Source organism: Oncorhynchus kisutch, linkage group LG12 (genome assembly GCF_002021735.2).
Source record: "Oncorhynchus kisutch isolate 150728-3 linkage group LG12, Okis_V2, whole genome shotgun sequence".
Classification (NCBI taxonomy): Eukaryota; Metazoa; Chordata; class Actinopteri; order Salmoniformes; family Salmonidae; genus Oncorhynchus; species Oncorhynchus kisutch.
The window spans coordinates 29,941,801-29,960,300 of NC_034185.2; the positions used below are offsets into that span (position 1 = coordinate 29,941,801).

At 41.1% G+C, this 18,500-nt stretch overlaps 1 protein-coding gene across 4 annotated transcripts in view; it reads right to left on the reverse strand.

Moving 5' to 3' along the window:
• The window catches only part of ppp4r4 (protein phosphatase 4, regulatory subunit 4), a 123,797-nt gene that overhangs the window by 4,268 nt on the left and 101,029 nt on the right, over positions 1-18,500 (reverse strand). For 2 of the 4 annotated variants that reach the window (XM_031837360.1, XM_031837364.1), the window contains exons 13-24: positions 15,814-15,897; positions 14,789-14,971; positions 14,104-14,209; positions 13,630-13,777; positions 12,710-12,854; positions 12,124-12,162; positions 10,085-10,156; positions 8,517-8,580; positions 6,690-6,770; positions 6,208-6,298; positions 5,858-5,916; positions 2,937-3,150 (exon numbers count right to left, since the gene is read on the reverse strand). In XM_031837360.1, coding sequence (XP_031693220.1) covers positions 2,937-3,150; positions 5,858-5,916; positions 6,208-6,298; positions 6,690-6,770; positions 8,517-8,580; positions 10,085-10,156; positions 12,124-12,162; positions 12,710-12,854; positions 13,630-13,777; positions 14,104-14,209; positions 14,789-14,971; positions 15,814-15,897 — 1,286 coding nt within the window. Of the gene's footprint in view, positions 1-2,932; positions 3,151-5,857; positions 5,917-6,207; positions 6,299-6,689; positions 6,771-8,516; positions 8,581-10,084; positions 10,157-12,123; positions 12,163-12,709; positions 12,855-13,629; positions 13,778-14,103; positions 14,210-14,788; positions 14,972-15,813; positions 15,898-18,500 lie in introns of those variants that run through there. The other 2 variants (XM_031837361.1, XM_031837363.1) reach the window with 2 other exon arrangements.

The following is an 18,500-nucleotide window of genomic DNA, read 5'->3' on the forward strand; positions in this document are numbered from 1 at the left end:
CACAATCCCTCCATCAGTGCTCAGACTGTCCACAATAGGCTGAGAGAGGCTGGACTGAGGGAGGTCCTCACCAGACATCACCGGCAACAAAGTTGCCTATGGGCACAAACCTGCCGTCGCTGGACCAGACAGGACTGGCAAAAAGTGCTCATCACTGACGAGTCACGGTTTTGTCTCACCAGGGGTGATGGTCGGATTCGCGTTTATCGACGAAGTAATGAGCGTTACACAGAGGCCTGTACTCTGGAGCGGGATCGATTTGGAGGTGGAGGGTCCGTCATGTCCACCGAAAAGCCAAGATCTCAATCCCATTGAGCACGTCTGGGACCTGTTGGATCGGAGGGTGAGGGCTAGGGCCATTCCACCCAGAAATGTCCGGGAACCCGCAGGTGCCTTGGTGGAAGAGTGGGGTAACATCTCACAGCAAGAACTGGCAAATCTGGTGCAGTCCATGAAGAGGAGATGCACTGCAGTACTTAATGCAGCTGGTGGTCACACCAGATACTGAATGTTACTTTTGATTTTGACCCCCCCTTTGTTCAGGGACACATTATTCAATTTCTGTTAGTCACATGTCTGTGGAACTTGTTCAGTTGTTGAATCTGATTATGTTCATACAAATATTTACACATGTTAAGTTTGCTGAAAATAAACGCAGTTGACCGTGAGAGGACGTTTCTTTTTTTGCTGAGTTTATATACAAAAGTATCTACACAAGTACTGAGGGTACTGGGCATGGGTCGATTTGGGATTGGAAAGTTTGCTTCACTGCAGTTCCTAAAAGTCACTTAGACTGATATCAAAGGTCACGTTGAAAGATATGCCGTTGAAGTTTGTTTTGATTGTTTAAATGCATTTCCAAAAAGTCACTGACAATTTGTGTACTCATCATAAGTTAAATAATGCATGTGTCAGATGGAGTCTATTGCAATTTCCAAAATGCATTTACCATTTCGGTTTGGATTTGGTATTTGTGTGGATAGACTCAAAGTGTATAACATAAAGAAGCCAACAAACTATAGGTGCGAGTGCAGATATCTGATCATGCATTGACAGAATCGTGGGGATTGTGTAATCATCCAAAAAGACAACAGTTCAACAGAGTCATGTTCATTAGGGCACGCATGGGAAATCGTTCAAAAAAGTTTTTCAACATAAACAAAAAGTCCACATAAACCATCCCTGTTTCAGTCTGATTTTCCCCCAATTTGGTGCCTAATGAACACAACCCTGGTAATAACTGACTAACTGCAATAAGGCAGGACATTATTTTTGGCCACACTTTACATTACATAGGCTTTAGACCAGAGGAACTACAGTACAAGTGGAATAACCCATATATTTATCCTGCCTTCTAAGAACATGCTGTTGTGCAGTACTTACCACATTTGCCCTCCCTTGTTTGTCTTTGCACTCACTTTTTGCCTTGGAAAACAGAATTGGGGGTGGTAAGTGCTGTTACCTGCCTGTACTTCTAATCACATAAGTTAAAGTTATTCCTAATAAACTTATACTACTAAACCTGAAATAATGCCCATGTAATGTAAAGGTTTGTGTTGCCTTGTTTTATGATGCATCTGTATAGTGGACTTGGTGGAAGATGATCGTCAATGCTTAGCCCCCCCCCCCCTACCCTTTCATGTATATCTAAATTGATAAATTGGGTGTTAGCATTAGCAATATGAAAACAGATTAATCTTGCCCTGTGACTGACTAGGTTGAAATGATCGCCATATTTCTTCTTACACCTATCACATCCTTTGAGATCTACACAAGCGCCAAGGGGCAGTGGTCACCAACCATGGTCCTGGAGCGTTAAAGGGTCCAGCACAGCACTGGCACACCTGATTCTACTAACCAACTGCTTATCCAAGGTAAATCAGGCGTATCAGTGCTGGAACAAAAGCCTGTCCACCTTGTAGCTCTCTAGGGCAGTGCTCTCCTATGCTGGTCCTGGGGACCAACAGTGTACTTCGTAGGCTTTTTCTCCAGCACCTACATACCTGCTTTTACTTATCTCCAAAGCCAACCACTTGATTAAGCAAATCACGTTTGTTAGTGTTGGGTGAGAACAAAAGCCTGTAATCCATATGGGTCTCTCCTTGGACCAGGCTTAGTGACCACTGGCCTAGAGGGTTGACTAGACCAGAGGCTGTAGGGGGTGGACTTTGAGTAACCCTATTTCACTGTTACATCACTATGTAAACAACGACTGTATAAGCGGGGTAAACAGTTGCAAGTTACATTTTTAGCATCATAAAATACTAAAAGTGAACTGGTTTGTCCCAACTCTGTTGCTCTAAAATGCATTAATTTAATGTTTTATCTCTTTCCTCTGAGTTAAGTTGTTTACAGGAATGTCTTTATTTATTTATTTATTTTATTTTACCTTTATTTTACTAGGGTGTATTTGCTTCACTGCAGTTCCAAAAAGTCACTTAAGACTAATATCAAAGAAGTCACGCTGAAAGATATGCCGTTCAAGTTGGTTTTGATTGTGTCAATGCAAAAAATCACTGACATAATTTGTGTACTCAGAGGTAAAATAATGCATTGGTGTGGGATGGTGTCTATTGCAATTTCCAAAATCCATTTACTTTGGTTTGGATTTGGTATTGTTGTGGATTCACTCATAGTGTAAATCATGAAGGAGCCAACAAGCTATAGGTGTGAGTGCAGATATCTAAACTTGATGAACTAATGTCTCCTATTGAACCTGGGGTGTATGCATTAGTTCACACTGTAGAAAAACGTTTTTCAATGAAAACCAGAGTTTCATATTGGACAAGTTCAGGTAGCACCCTCCCCGTTTCGGTCTGTTTGGTTCCTAATGAACACATCCCTGGCGGGCACACAGTTTTTCAAACGGTGATGCCATAGTAAAATAGGGTTATTGGAATTGGACGGAGGACGATGAGTGCTGAGAGAGGACCTACATGGAGAGTTTTCTGGACTGGGTGTCCTTGCTCCCGTTGGTGGAGCGGTGGTCCAGGGTGCTGCTGCGGTGCTGGTGTTGGTGCGGGTGGTCCACCAAGGTGTTGGTGGTGTTGCTGCGGATCAGGACGGGCATGGAGGAAGCCGAGGGAGTTGGAGACAGCACCGACGACGCTGCTGCCACGCTGAAGTGGTGCGACCGCAGAGCCTCGTCCGCTGCAACACACACAGGAAGTGATAAGGTGACTGATGATGTGACAGACTAAGTGATGAGGTGACCACAGGAAGTGACAGAGTGGAAAATTTGGTTTTAAAATAATAGTTTTTTTATTAATGCTAATTTAGTTGACAGGGAGAGAGCACATGCTCCAGGGCTCTCCAAATCAGGGGTTTGGAAGGTCACCTGAGTCTGTATGTATGTAGGGAATAGTTCACTCCAAAAATTAGATTGGGCTGATCTTTTCTGTAATTTGGCATTGACATCTGTACATTTCTCCTCATGCTTATAATCTGATGGGCTGGAATGTGGACACCATACCGATTGAGGTTTACAAATGGTTATCAAGGAATTGTGTTCATATTTCTGTATTTATTTATTTAATATCGGCACTAAAATAAGATGATTTGCACTAAAATAGGAGTTGCACTTACAAGAATGACCCAGATTTTTGGGGTGTTGCATTACTTTAACAGAAGGTTCACACATGGTTACATTTCATTTAATTTGTTGTAATATTCTAGGAAGGTTCTCCGAATGATTTGACATTGGGAATGTTCTCAAAAAGTTCAAAGAACTTTAAGAAACAATGTTCTTCTGAGGGAATGTTTCTGTGGACATTTCAGTACTTTCAGGATAACGTTTCCAACATGGTTCTTTTTGAAGTCATGTTCTCAAATTGTTCAGAGAACTTTAAGAAACAACATTCTTCTGTGGGAATTTCAGTACTATCACAGAACATTCCACTAAAAGTGCCCATGTTTAATGTAATATTGTTACTACATTCTGGGAACATTCCAAAAGATTGTGTGACTTAAGCAATGTTCTCTGAACGTTCAGAGAATGTATATTTCATGTCAGTTCTTACCAATATTCTGGGAATGTTCTAAAAAATGATATTCTACACATTAACATCAAACTTTAAAGGTCCAAAGCAGCTGTTTTTATCTGAATATAAAATAGTTTTGGGGTAAACTTACTGTGATTGTTTTCAATGCTAGGACTGTCTGGGAGTGGTCTTAGATAGGTGGGGAACACTGAAAACTAGCTGTTATTGGAAGAGGTTTGGAATTCTTTCTTCCTGGTGATGTCACTAGGCAGGCCAAAACACCATCCCACCAAAACAGCCTGAAATATCAGGCAGTCTTTTCAAACAGCTCTTACACTAAAAGGGCATTATTCATTTTCACAATTTCACAGTACTATTCTAACCTCATATTGTGGAAATATATATAAAATACAGGAAATCACATTTTTGACTGCACTGGGCCTTTAGATTTTGTTCTCACAACATGAAAACTTTCCATAAAAACCACAAGAAAACTTTTGTAACTTTCACAGAATGTTAATAGAATGTTATTTAAAAACAATACCATTCCCTTTCTCAGCTTCAACAAAACTCTATCCTACAGTATATCTTGTTAAGTGTGTTCAGGTGCTTTGGTCGTGCCCACTAATTGGCCACACCTGATCTTAATGAGTGAATAAACAAAAATGAACAGCTTTGTATGCGTAACAAAACATGGCACGCTGGTGCCAACCTGGTGGCGCAGGGGACTAATTCCATGGATAGAGAAGATCTCACTGATGCTGTGCAGTGGTGTAAAGTACTTAAGTAAAAATAATATAAACTACTACTTAAATAGTTTTCTTTAGGGTATCTGTACTTTACTATTTATATTTTTGACAACTTTTACTTCACTACATTCCTAAAGAAAATTATGTACTTTTTACTCCTTACATTTTCCCCGACACCCAAAAGTAATCGTTACATTTTGAAGAGAACATCCCTGGTCATCTCTACTACCTCTGATCTGGCGGACTCACTAAACACATGCTTTGTTTCTCAATGATGTCTGAGGGTTGGAGTGTGCCCCTGGCTATCTACAAATGAGAAAAACACGAACAATTGTGCCATCTTGTTTGCTTAATATATGGTATTTGAAATTATTTATACTTTTACTTTTGATACTAAAGTACATTTTTGCAATTACATTTACTTTTGATACTGTAGTATATTTAAAACCAAATACTTTTAGAACTAAAACTAAATACTTTTACTCAAGTAGTATTTTACTGGGTGACTTTTACTTGAGTAATTTCCTATTAAGGTATCTTTACTTTGACTCAAGTATAATTATTGGGTACTTTTTCCACCACTGATGAAAAATGTATGTGTTTGAATGATTAATGCCAAAGAAAATTAATTTATGTGTGTTTAGCGTTTAAAAACATTAACCCAAAATAAACATTTTTTAGTGAAAGTTTTAGGAAGTTGTAAAAAAAAATAAACTAAAAATCAACTTTAAATTTCGTTCTTAGTGTTAAGAAAATGTTCAATAATAACCATAAAACTTTTATAACATGTAGAGAACCTTCTCAGAATGTTATTTCAAATAACCTACAATTTCCGTTCTCAGAGCCTCAATAAAACCTCCCAGGAAAAACTTTAAAGTAACTAGAGTAAAACATTCTCAGAACCTCCCTGCAAACTAAAAACAAACTGTTGTTTTTAGGTCGCTTTTGTTGTCAGAATGTACTTTTTTGTTTTACCGGTTAAGAAATTTAGTGCTTCGTTCCCGGAACCAATCTGAAACCAACAACACAGGTTGGTTCCCACAACTTCCAAGGAACTAGCTGGGAAAAATAGGATGATTTGCACTAAAATAGGATTAGCAATGCACTAAAATAGGAATACTTGATTACCATTCATAGGAAGCAAGTTCTTCCCTTTTCCAGGACAGCTTCCTGAATCCTTGACCTTTCTGGGGAGGAAAACCAAGAAGGAAGAACGTGTCAAGACAATAACAAGTGGCTAAAACGTATACGTGGTCCCATAAATATAAATGTTACTGGAATGTGTGTGTGCGTGCGAGATTTATTTTCTTAAAATAACAATCGAAAAGCATAGCTGTTCCTATAAAGAGTATTTCTTTAAAATATATCCATACATTTATGTTTGATTAAATATATTACATCAAAATATATTTCAGCAAAATTATATAGTGATGTTTTGGGTTAGGGATATGGTTGGACAGGAAGTAGTACCTACTTACAGAGTTTTGTCTGGATTAGCCATCTTGGGTGTAGTAGGGTGGCTGCTAAGCGACCGACTCCGTGCCAGTTTGGCCTTCCTCAACTCTTTACCTGTAGATTCATCATCACCATGATCAAACACTATCTCCACCAAGTTGAACAGGATAGCTTATTGGCTCATATGTTTTTTTGTCTTGATTCACTGAGTTGAAAGCGCTTTGTCGTGTGCAACAATCTGCTACTGTTGCTGTGGGAACAGAGTTATCAAAACCCCTTACAGTTATGCTAGAATGGCATACATTTCTATCCATGGTCAAGGAACTGCTTAGGTAACACTTTACAATAAATGAAATCTTCAAAAATGTGTGTTTACAAATAATAAAATACAAATGTATTAATTGTTCATAGAGTTAATGAATGCTTATAAGGTGTTGCCAGTGTTTCGCTCTCCCACGTTGACAAATTTCCCAAAATAAAAATATTGATTGATTCCCAGTCTTACCGGAGGAGGTGGACAAAGTGGCCCCGGACGTGGATCCAGACAGGCCTTTGGTCCCTGACAACCCTGTCTTACTGTCCCTCCCTGCCAACAAAGCCACCCACACAGTCACAACATGTCACAGGGCACCATGTCTCAATGAATTTGAGATCTGTGTATTATCTATAATACCGTTGAAATCAGAAGTTAACATACACCTTAGCCAAATACATTTAAACTCAAGTTTCGAAATTCCTGACATTTAATCATGTCTTAGGTCAGTTAGGATCACCACTTTATTTTAAGAATGTGAAATGTCAGAATAATAGTAGAGAATGATTTATTTCAGTTTTTATTTATTTCATCACATTCCCGGTGGGTCAGAAGTTTACATACATTCAGTTAGTATTTGGTAGCATTGCCTTGCAATTGTTTAACTTGGGTCAAACGTTTCGGGTAGCCTTCCATAAGCTTCCCACAATTAGTTGGGTGAATTTTGGCCCATTCCTCCTGACAGAGCTGGTGTAACTGAGTCAGGTTTGTAGGTCTCCTTGCTCGCACACACTTTTTCAGTTCTGCCCACAAATTCTCTATAGGATTTAGAGCTTTGTGATGGCCACTCCAATACATTGGCTTTGTTGTCCTTAAGCCATTTTGCCACAACTTTGGAAGTATGCTTGGGGTCATTGTCCATTTGGAAGACCCATTTGCGACCAAGCTTTAACTTCCTGACTGATGTCTTGAGATGTTGCTTCAATATATCCACATCATTTTTCAGCCTCATGATGCCATTTATTTTGTGAAGTGCACCAATCCCTCCTTCAGCAAAGCACCCCCACAACATGATGCTGCCACCTGCGTGCTTCACGGTTGGGATAGTGTTCTTCGGCTTGCAAGCCTCCCCCTTTTTCCTCCAAACATAACAATGGTTATTATGGATAAACAGTTCTATTTTTGTTTCATCAGACCATTTCTCCAAAAAGTACGATCTTTGTCCCCATGTGTAGTTACAAACCGTAGTCTGGCTTTTTTATGTCGGTTTTGGAGCAGTGGCTTCTTCCTTGCTGAGCGGCCTTTCAGGTCATGTCGATATAGGAGTTTTACTGTGGATATAGATACTTTTGTACCTGTTTCCTCCAGCATCTTCACAACGTCCTTTGCCGTTGTTCTGGGATTGATTTGCACATTTCGCACCAAAGTACGTATTTCTAGGAGACAAAACGCGTCTCCTTCCTGAGCAGTATGGCGGCTGAGTGGTCCCATGTTGTTTATACTTGCGTACTATTGTTTGTACAGATGAACGTGGAACCTTCAGGCGTTTGGAAATTGCTCCCAAGGATGAACCAGACTTGTGGAGGTCTACAATTTTATTTCTGAGGTCTTGGCTGATTACTTTTGATTTTCCCATGATGTCAAGCAAAAGCACTGAGTTTGAAGGTAGGCCTTGAAATACATCCACAGGTACACCTTCAATTGACTCAAATGATGTCATTTAGCCTATCAGAAGCTTCTAAAGCCATGACATGATTTAATGGAATTTTCCAAGCTGTTTAAAGGCACAGTCAATTTAGTGTATGTAAACTTCTTGACACACTGGAATTGTGATACAGTGAATTATAAGTGAAATAATCTGTCTGTAAACAATTGTTGGAAAAATTACTTGTGTCATGCACAAAATAGATGTCCTAACCGACTTGCCAAAACTATAGTTTGTTAACAAGAAATTTGTGGAGTGTTTGAAAAAAAAAAACGAGTTTTAATGACTCCAACCTAAGTGTATGTAAACTTCCGACTTCAACTGTATATTAGTAAGAATCTCAAAGCAGATGTGTGATGTGTGTGGGAACGTACGTTTCTTTTCTGTGTGTTTATCACTGGTGAGCTTGGCTTCGCTCTGCTGTCGCTCTAGCTGTTCCTGTGGTGGACGAGAGTAGCGAAACAAAGGCAGTTATTGCAATCTGTAAAATGTAAACACAACTATGAAATATTCGTCATCTTAGAGGTCATGTTTTGACACAATAACATTATGGTAGCTAGCAAAATAGTGTTGATGCAGTTGCTAACTAACTGTAAATAGCTTTAGCTAGCTATCAAACTAACTTGGCTAACGGTGGGGCCAACTATTTATTATACTGTATTAATATATTTATTTATAGTTAACTAGCTAGATACTACACCACTCTTTACTAGCAAACACAATGCTAATAAAATTAGAGGTTACTAATTACCTTAGGTTATAGATTAAAATTGTTTTACATGTTGACATTTGAAGTTTCTTCTTTCCAAACATATTGTGCCTTGTACAACCAAGCCCATATATCCCCCTTCAAAAGACCCCTTCCTTGCTGCTTGCTGCTATATTTACAACGAAGAATTGTGACAAAATAAACTATCACAACAACCAGGAATAGATACCAAGCACACACACACACACACACACACACACACACACACACACACACACACACACACACACACACACACACACACACACACACACACACACACACACACACACACACACACACACACACACACACACACACACACACACACTCACACACACACACTATGGACTTTTGACCTAGTTTTGAAGGCATAATAAAGTTAGTGTATTCTTTCATTGACTAGATGTCAAAGAATCAGGATGCCTCAGAAGACAAAGGAATCGGCTATACACTAAAGCTGTGATATTCAAATGTATTGTATTTTTGGGGGAACCGAAAAATAAGAGTACAGATTACAGTATGGGACAATATGAAATTGTATTGAATACATTTATTTATTGGTTTGCTTCTATTTTGAAAATGTAATAATTGAAGGTTATTTGTTTATTTACTGATTTTAAGGTTGTGTCATAAGATTTGGGGTGGCTTCGTGAGAAATTCTTGCCAAAGAAATGGGGTCCCCAGAAATTCTAGCTGAAAAAATAGGGTCACCTCTGAAAAAGTTTGAATACCACTGGACTAGAGCAGGGTGCTAGAGGAATTGAATAACAGGACATCAAACCATCTCTTTATAAATAAAGAGAGTCAAAAAAGCTTTCTGAAGAAAGAAATGAAAATAGAATCTTTGAAAAGGTTCATTCATGCACAATTATGGAATGTTAAAAATACCAATATTATTCTGATCAAAGACGCATGTTTGCTTGTTTTATTTTCCACTAATAATAAACTGACAGTGCTGTACGCATAAAAGGGGGCTTATAAAATACTAATTCTACAAATAACAAGAACAAGGCGATGTTTGGTGACATAGTGCTACGTATTGACAGGATGGTGTAAAATCCCTCACCATCTTTAGAAGAGGGTTAATAGTACATACACTAACAAGCTTAACTTGTGTGTGTGGTGCTATGAGTTACTGCCCCAAAATCTACATGGTATAAAAATAGGTAATTTTTTATACAAGTCCCTCACCATCTCCAGCAGTAGAGTCTCTTCCTTCTCCTTCTTCTGGTCTAGTAGATCTCTCTCGTGTCTCTTATGGTACTAACATGGAAAAGTACATATTATACTGTATTCAAATCAGACCTGTGGTAACACTTCCATGTTGTAACAATAGAAAGCAACCTTTCGGGATAATAGAGCTGTACTCGGACCCCTTGACTTTTTTCACATTACAGCCTTATTTTAAAATAGAGTAAAAAAAAGAAGTATCCTCAGCCATCTACAGACAATGCCTCATAATGACAAAGTGAAAACAGGTTTTCTGCAGCATTGAAAGTCCCCAAGAACACAGTGGCCTCCATCATTCAGGCCAAAGAGTTCAATCTTGGTTTCATCAGACCAGAGAATCTTATTTCTCATGGTCTGAAAGAGTCTTTTTGTGCCTTTTGGCAAATACCAAGCGGGCTGTCATGTGCATTTTACTGAGGAGTGGCTTCAGTCTGGCCACTCTACAATAAAGGCCTGATTGGTAGAGTGCTGGGGTTGTCCTTCTGGAGGATAGACTTATGGTCATACTTCCCATACGGAGGGCGAGGGAGCGCGTTGTATGCGTCTCAGTGTGTGGAGTAAACGTGGTCTAGAGTTGTTTTCCTCTGGTTGCTTCAAATGACATGCTGGTTGAAATTAGGTAAAACAGGATTTAAGTTTGCCTGCATTAACTAGGAGCGCCGCTGCTGATCACTAGGAGCGGCGCTCATTTTCTTATGGCCTTATCCAGCTGGTTGAGTGCGGTCTTAGTCCTAGCATCGGTTTGTGGTGGTAAATAGATGGCCTTGAATAATATAGATTAACTTTCTTGGTAGCTAGTGTGGTCTACAGCTTATCATAAGCTACTCTACCTCAGGCGAGCAATACCAGACGTAGCTTCTCTTCTCTGTCCTGTCGATGCATGGAAAATCCCGCCAGCTCTATATTATCCGTGTCGACGTTCAGCCACAACTCGGTGAAACAAAAGATATTTAGTTTTTAATGTTCCGTTGGTAGAATAGTCTTGATTGTATAGCATCCAATAGGCCAATAGAAAGGATGGTAGTGGAGGATTACTCAGTTGCCTATGAAATTCTCAGAAGGCAGCCCGACGCCCGCCCCCTCTTTCTACGTCTTTTCTTCACGCAAATGACAGGGATTCTCGTTAAAGAAAAAATCTTCGTCCAGTTCAAGGTGAGTAATCACTGTTCTGATGTCCAGAAACACATTTCTGTCATATGAGACGGTAGCAGCAACATTATGTACAAAATAAGTTTAAAAAAGAAGTTACAAACAACGTGAAAAAACTAACAAAATAGCAGTTGGTTAGAAGCCCATAAAACAGCAGCCATCCCCTCCGGTGTCAATCATGTCAAATCAATTGAATTTACCACCTGTGGACTCCAATCAAGTTGAAGAAACATCTGAAGGATGATCAATGGAAACAGAATTCACCCGAGGTAAATTTCTCATAGCAAAGGTTTTGAATACTGGTTTTGAATTTTTATTACATTTGCAAACATTTCTAAAAACCTGTTTTCGCTTTGTCATTGTGTATTGTGTGTAGACTTTAGATTTTTATTTATTCAATCAATTTTAGAATAAGTCTGTAAAATAACAAAATGTGGAAAAAGGGAAGGTGTCTGAATACTTTCCAAATGAGCCTGGAGCAAATAAGGGTTAAATGCCTTGCTCAAAGGCATGTTGACAGATTTTTCACCTTGTGGGCTTGGGTATTCGAACCAGCGACCTTTCAGTTACTGCCCAATGCGCTAACTGGTAGGGTCTAACCGCCAGGCTACCTGCTGCCCACCATATCAATACAATACATTCAAATGTAAATACAACTGGCGACACCTCATCATTTTTGGAGAGAGGTTTTTGAAACGACAGAATTATGGTAGCTTGCAAAAGAGTGTAGAAACGGTTGCTAACTAACTGTAAGCAACTTTAGCTGACATGCTTATAGGACATTGCTATCTGCTACATAACCATTCTTCCAAGTATTCGAAAAAGAATGAAGAAAGTAAGGGATTACTTACAGGTTCTGTGATGTCCATTTTGTCCAATTCCAGCACTGTCTAAAAAAATAAATACAAAATAATGTTTAAATATATATATATATATATATATATATATTATATGTTTGTGTATATATACATATATATATATATGTGTGTGTGTGTGTATATATACAGTGGGGCAAAAAAGTATTTAGTCAGCCACCAATTGTGCAATATACTTATAATACTTATTTTCCACCACAATTTGCAATTAAATTAATAAAAAATCCTACAATGTGATTTTCTGGATTTTTTTTCTCATTTTGTCTGTCACAGTTGAAGTGTACCTATGATGAAAATTACAGGCCTCTCTCATCTTTTTAAGTGGGAGAACTTTGGTGGCTGACTAAATACTTTTTTGCCCCACTGTATTCCATAAAAGAATCTGCCGTTTCCAGCTACAATGGTCATTTACAACATTAACAATGTCTACACTGTATTTCTGATCAATTTGATGTTATTTTAATGGACAAAAAATGTGCTTTTCTTTAATAAACAAGGACATTTCTAAGTGACCCAAATTGAAATAGTACTCAGTAATATCATCCACCCCTCCCTCCCTCACCTTGCGGACGGTGGCCACCACATCCTTGTCCTTCTCCCGACAGAGTAGCTTGCGGACGCAGAACTCCAGCTGTTGCAGGAGGTGTTTGTCTGCAGGCAGCCTGATGGTGGACCTCAGCTGGGGCAGCATGTGGCACAGCTTATACCTGGGTCATGTTTATTCGGCACAAAACAGGAAAAACAATTCTAACAGGGAGGGCACAACCTGAGTGTGTCCAATAAGAATGTAGATTTTCATTTTCTGTTGCAAAACGTTTTGCAAGGGAGTGCTTACTGAACATGACCATGGCCAATATACATGGCATACTCAGAGGATGAATTTCTCTAAAGCTCCATAGTACTAAGATCATCTTTCATCCATTGCCTACAACAGCACGCAAAGTTAGATGTCCCACCACGAGAGCAAATGTACAAGCAGATGTGTGGTGAGCTTGTACAAGAAATGTCTACCAAGAAATGGATGCCATTGATGATGGATGAGGTGTCTCCATATGAAGTAAAGCATCTAGAAAAGCACTCAAAAAATCAAATTAAGGAATTAAAGGAGCAATCTGGGATTGGTTTTGACTTTTAAATTAATTATATGTAGCCATTTACTCTTGAAAAATATACAGTAACCTATAAATTACTCATGGGCTTAGTTCAACTGTCGTACCCCAACGGAACCCAAAATATAAGCTTGTTTCACTCCATTATTTGTGAACAATTTAATTCTAAACAAATCCGGTATAGCCTCCAAACATGGTTAAATGGATGACGTCCATGAATCCATAACTCCGTATATGAGAGTGTTACATTTCTCCATGCCCATTCTTCAGATGTTCACCACGACCAAACGACAAACGTCTGGTGGGACAGACGTTTGTCGTTTGAATCCCTGCTTGTCCTTTTAAGTAACTTATTAATTACTGAATCCAGTACCTGACGTTGGCTACAGGGTCATTGACCAGCTCCAGAGCCTGGATGAGGAAGTGTTTGCAGAAGTAGGCCTTTGAGAAGAGCTCCATGGCAATCTCACACAGGTCCAGGTAGCGAAGCCTGTTCCAGTAACTTCTGCCCTGAGCAAGCTCTGGAAACGAGGGGGAGGGAAGGGGGAGAAGGCAGGATATACATTACATTACAAAAGTCACACAAACGAACACGTTTGCGCAAAACATTAGGAGTCATTTATTTTGTTCTAGGTAACACCGTTGGGGAATTGGGAGCCATTTGCTTAGCAAATCTATCATGGCACAGGTTGTACTGGCACCTGTGACAACACTTTTTCCGTATAGACGTCTGCATTGTATTGTTTATTTTTGTCAACCTTGTCGGCAAACAAAATAGATAGATGTATAGACAGACAGAGACACTAGACAGACAGACTTATTGACAGACAGACAGACAGACACAGACCTTGCAGCACTTTGCCGATGATCTCTTGCCGCTGCTCCTGCTTGCGGTTGTAGCGTAGGAACATACACAGCGTCCTGGCCGCCTCTCTCTGGACTGGGAGAACGTTCTGGCAACAACACGGAGTAGACACACTTAGTGAGCAGAGACAGAGTGTGTGTCCCAAATGGCAGCCGATTCCTTTGATAGTGCAGTGCACTATGAAGGGAATAGGGTGCCACTTGAGATATATCCTCAGCCGGCTGATAACACAATGTAGGATTTCCATTTTATAGTTTCTATATCTTGTGGGATAGTTGAATAAAGTTCTATCCTACATCAACTCATCTAATACCAGAGATGAACACATCGTTTAACAATGAAACATTGTGTTTTTCATTGGGAATTGATGTCAGAATAGAATGTACCCGGGTCGTACACTGTACAATGCAAGAATGTGTAAGGTCATTGAGCTGAAGATTAGGCATTGGCTCAGGGAGCTAACACAAGTCTTAGGCAAGGTTACTCAGGTCTCAGGCTAGTTCATCAATGTATGTGTGTAGCTACAATATGTATAAAATATGTGACTGGCATGGCAGCCATAACTCTAACCCTAACCCTGAGCTTAAACCAAACCCTAACTATAATCAATTACGTAATTCAAAGTGAGTTTGTCCATTTAGATTCTCCCTATGTATACTAGTCTCACGTTGGTGGTAACGATGGCGAACATCCTCTGCAGGAAGCGGAAGTAGATCTGGTCGGCGGAAACAACACGGGGCAGGCAGGCATAGCGTTGCAGCAGTCTCTCATGCACCCGCCAGCGGAGCGACAAGGCAGCCTTCTGCTCGGCCGCTGCCAGCGCCGGGACCAGCTCGGGGACAATCAGCTGCTGGACCCACCATCGGGAGGGAGGGGAGACCGGTGGGAGAGGGAAATTAAGAAGGGCATGGAGGAAGGGGGAGGCACAAAGTGTATAAGAAAGAGGGGTGAAGTTGAGAGGGGAAGGAGAGAAAAAAGGCATCGAGGAGGTGGGGTAGACAAAGGGAGAAGGAGGGAGAGAAAGAGATGGAAGTGTGTAGATAAGAGTTAAAAAATAATATGGTGAGAGAGGTACAGACAGAGACAGAGGGTGGAGAAATACAATAATGAGTAGAGAGGGGGCAGGGGGGAGAGAGGGGGCAAGGGAAGGGGGAAGGGGAGAGAGAGGGAGCACAGAGATAAGAAAAAACAAAAAAAAGATTGAGATACAGAAACATCGCCAAAGTGAGAAGATGACAAAGAGAGGAAAGATAAAACGAACGAAACAACACAGAGTGAAACATTAGAGAGAGTATGAGAGGAGTGGGACATAGGTTATTATTTTTTTAAGTAGTGCAAAAACTGATTTTATGAGATAAACAGTAGTGTAAGCACAACTAGTAGGTTCAGGGTTCAAAAAGTCTCAAACTTAGGTACCCAATAAGACTGGGAGCATTCAATCGTGTGCATGTATATATCTTTACATATGATAGTTGCACCACACAGAATCAACCAGCAGAGGGGGTTAGCTCATTCACAAAGACTACTAGACCTGGGTAAGTATCCACAAAGCCGCTCAGAGTAAGAGAGCTGATCTAGGATCAGTTTAAATCATGATAAGATTATATGGACAGATCCAAGATCAGCATTCCTACTCTGAGATATTTTGTGGATACAGGCCCAGAGCAGTAGACCATAGACAGGGGTACGTACCTTGCTCTCAGGTCCTGGCCCTTCTCCTCTCGATGTGGCCAACTCCAGAGTCTCCTGAAGGTGGCTTAGCAATGCATCTAATACCTGCACAGAATAAAAACATCATCATCACTATCATGATTGTTGTTGTCATCTTCATAATCAACGTCATCGTTATCAGCATCATCATCGTTAACATCATGGTCTTCATAATTGTCATAATCAAATGCCGACCTTATTACCTTCCAAGAGAATTATCTTCGGTTATAGTCACAGCCATGTATATTCCCCCTCAAGCTAATTCCATGACTGAACTACACTGGACGATACACCCTGAGGCGGCATTTATTGTAGCTGGGGGTTTAAACGAAGCAAATACTACCGAAGTTCTTTCAACACATTGACTGTAGTACCCGCGCTGCAAAAACGCTGGACCACTGTTACTTCCCCTTCCGGGATGCCAACAAGGCCCTCCCCTACCCTCCCTTCGGCAAATCAGATCAAGACTACATTTTCCTACTCCCTTCCTATAGGCAGAAATTCAAACAGGAAGTACACGTGCGACGGTCTACTCAACACTTGTCTGACCAATCGGAATCCATGCTTCAAGATTGTTTTCATCATGCGGGCTGGGATATGTTCTGGGTAGCCTCTGAGAAAAACATTGACGTATACACGGGCAGGGTGACTGAGTTCATCAGGAAATGTATAGGGGATGTTGTTACCACTGTGACTATTAAAACCTACCCAAACCAGAAACCGTGGATAGATGGCAGCATTTGTGCAAAACTGAAAGCGCGAACCACGCATTTAACCATGGCAAGGTGACTGGGAATATGGTTGAATACAAACAGTGTAGTTATTCCCTCCGTAAGGCAATCAAACAGGCAAAACGTCAGTACAGAGACAGTGGAGTCGCAATTCAATGGCTCAGACACAAGACGCATTTGGCAGGGGCTACAGACAATCCCGGATTACAAAGGGAAAACCAGCCAAGTCACGGACACCAAAGTCGTCTCCAGGAAAAGCTAAACACCTTCTTCGCCCGCTTTGAGGATAACACAGTGCCACCGATGCAGCCCGCTCCCAAGGACTGTAAGGTTCTCGTTCTCCGTAGCTGACTTGATAACAACATTGAAGCGTATTAACCCTCGCAAGGCTGCCAGCCCTGAAGGCATCTCTAGCCGCGTCCTCAGAGCATGGGCAGACCAGTTGGCTGGAGTGTTTACGGACATATTCAATCTCTCCCTATCCCAGTCTGCTGTCCCCACTTGCTTCAAGATGTCCACCATTGTTCATGTACCAAGGAAAGCAAAGGTAACTGAACTAAATGACTATCGCCCCGTAGCACTCACTTCTGTCATCATGAAGTGCTTTGAGAGGCTAGTTAAGGATCATATCACCTCTACTTTACTTGACACCTTAGACCCAATTCAATTTGCATACCGCACCAATAGATCCACAGACGATGCAATCGCCATCGCACTGCACACTGCCCTATCCCATCTGGACAAGAGGAATACCTATGTAAGAATGCTGTTCATTGACTATAGCTCAGCATTCAACACCATAGTACTCTCCAAGCTCATCCTTAAGCTTGGGGCCCTGGGTCTGAACCCTGCCCTGTGCAACTGGGTCCTGGACTTTCTAACGAGCCGGCCCCCAGGTGGTGAAGTTAGGAAACAAGACCTCCACGTCGCTGATCCTCAACACAGGGGCCCCACAAGGGTGCATGCTCAGCCCCTTCCTGTAGTCCCTGTTCACCCATGACTGTGTGACCAAGCACGCCTCCAACTCAATAATCAAGTTTGCAGATGACACAAAAGTAGCAGGCTTGATTACCAACAATGACGAGACAGCCTACAGGGAGGAGGTGAGAGCCCTGGCGGAGTGGTGCCAGGAAAATAACCTCTCACCCAATGTCAACAAAACAAAGGACTTCAGGAAACAGCGTGGACTTCAGGAAACAGCAGAGGGAGCACACCCCTATCCACATCGACGGGACCGCAGTGGAGAAGATGAAAAGCTCCTCGGCATACACATCACTGACAATCTGAAATAGTCCACCCACACATACAGTGTGATGAAGAAGGCGCAATAGCGCCTCTTCAACCTCAGGATGAAGAAATTCGTCTTGGCCCCTAAGATCCTCACAAAATTTTACAGATGCGCAATTGAGAGCATCCTGTAGGGCTATAACAACGTCTGGTACAACAACTGCACAGCCCGCAACCACAGGGCTCTCCAGAGGGTGGTGCGGTCTGCCCAACGCATCACAGTGGGCACACTGCCTGCACTCCAGGACACCTACAGCACCCGATGTCACAGAAAGGCCAAAAAGATCATCAAGGATGTCAATCACCGGAGCCACGGCCTGTTCACCCCGCTACCATCCTGAAGGCGTGATCAGTACAGGTGCATCAAAGCTGAGACCGAGAGACTGAAAAACAGCTTCTTCTCAAGGCCATCAGACTGTTAAACGGCCATCACTAGCTGGCTACCACCCGGTTATTCAACCCTGCACCTCAAAGGCTGCTGCCCTATATACAGTTGAAGTCGGAAGTTTACATACACTTAGGTTGGAGTCATTAAAACCCGTTTTTCAACCACTCCACAAATTTCTTGTTAACAAACGGCAGTTTTGGCAAGTCGGTTAGGACATCTACTTCGTGCATGACAAGTCATTTTTCCAACAATTGTTTACAGAC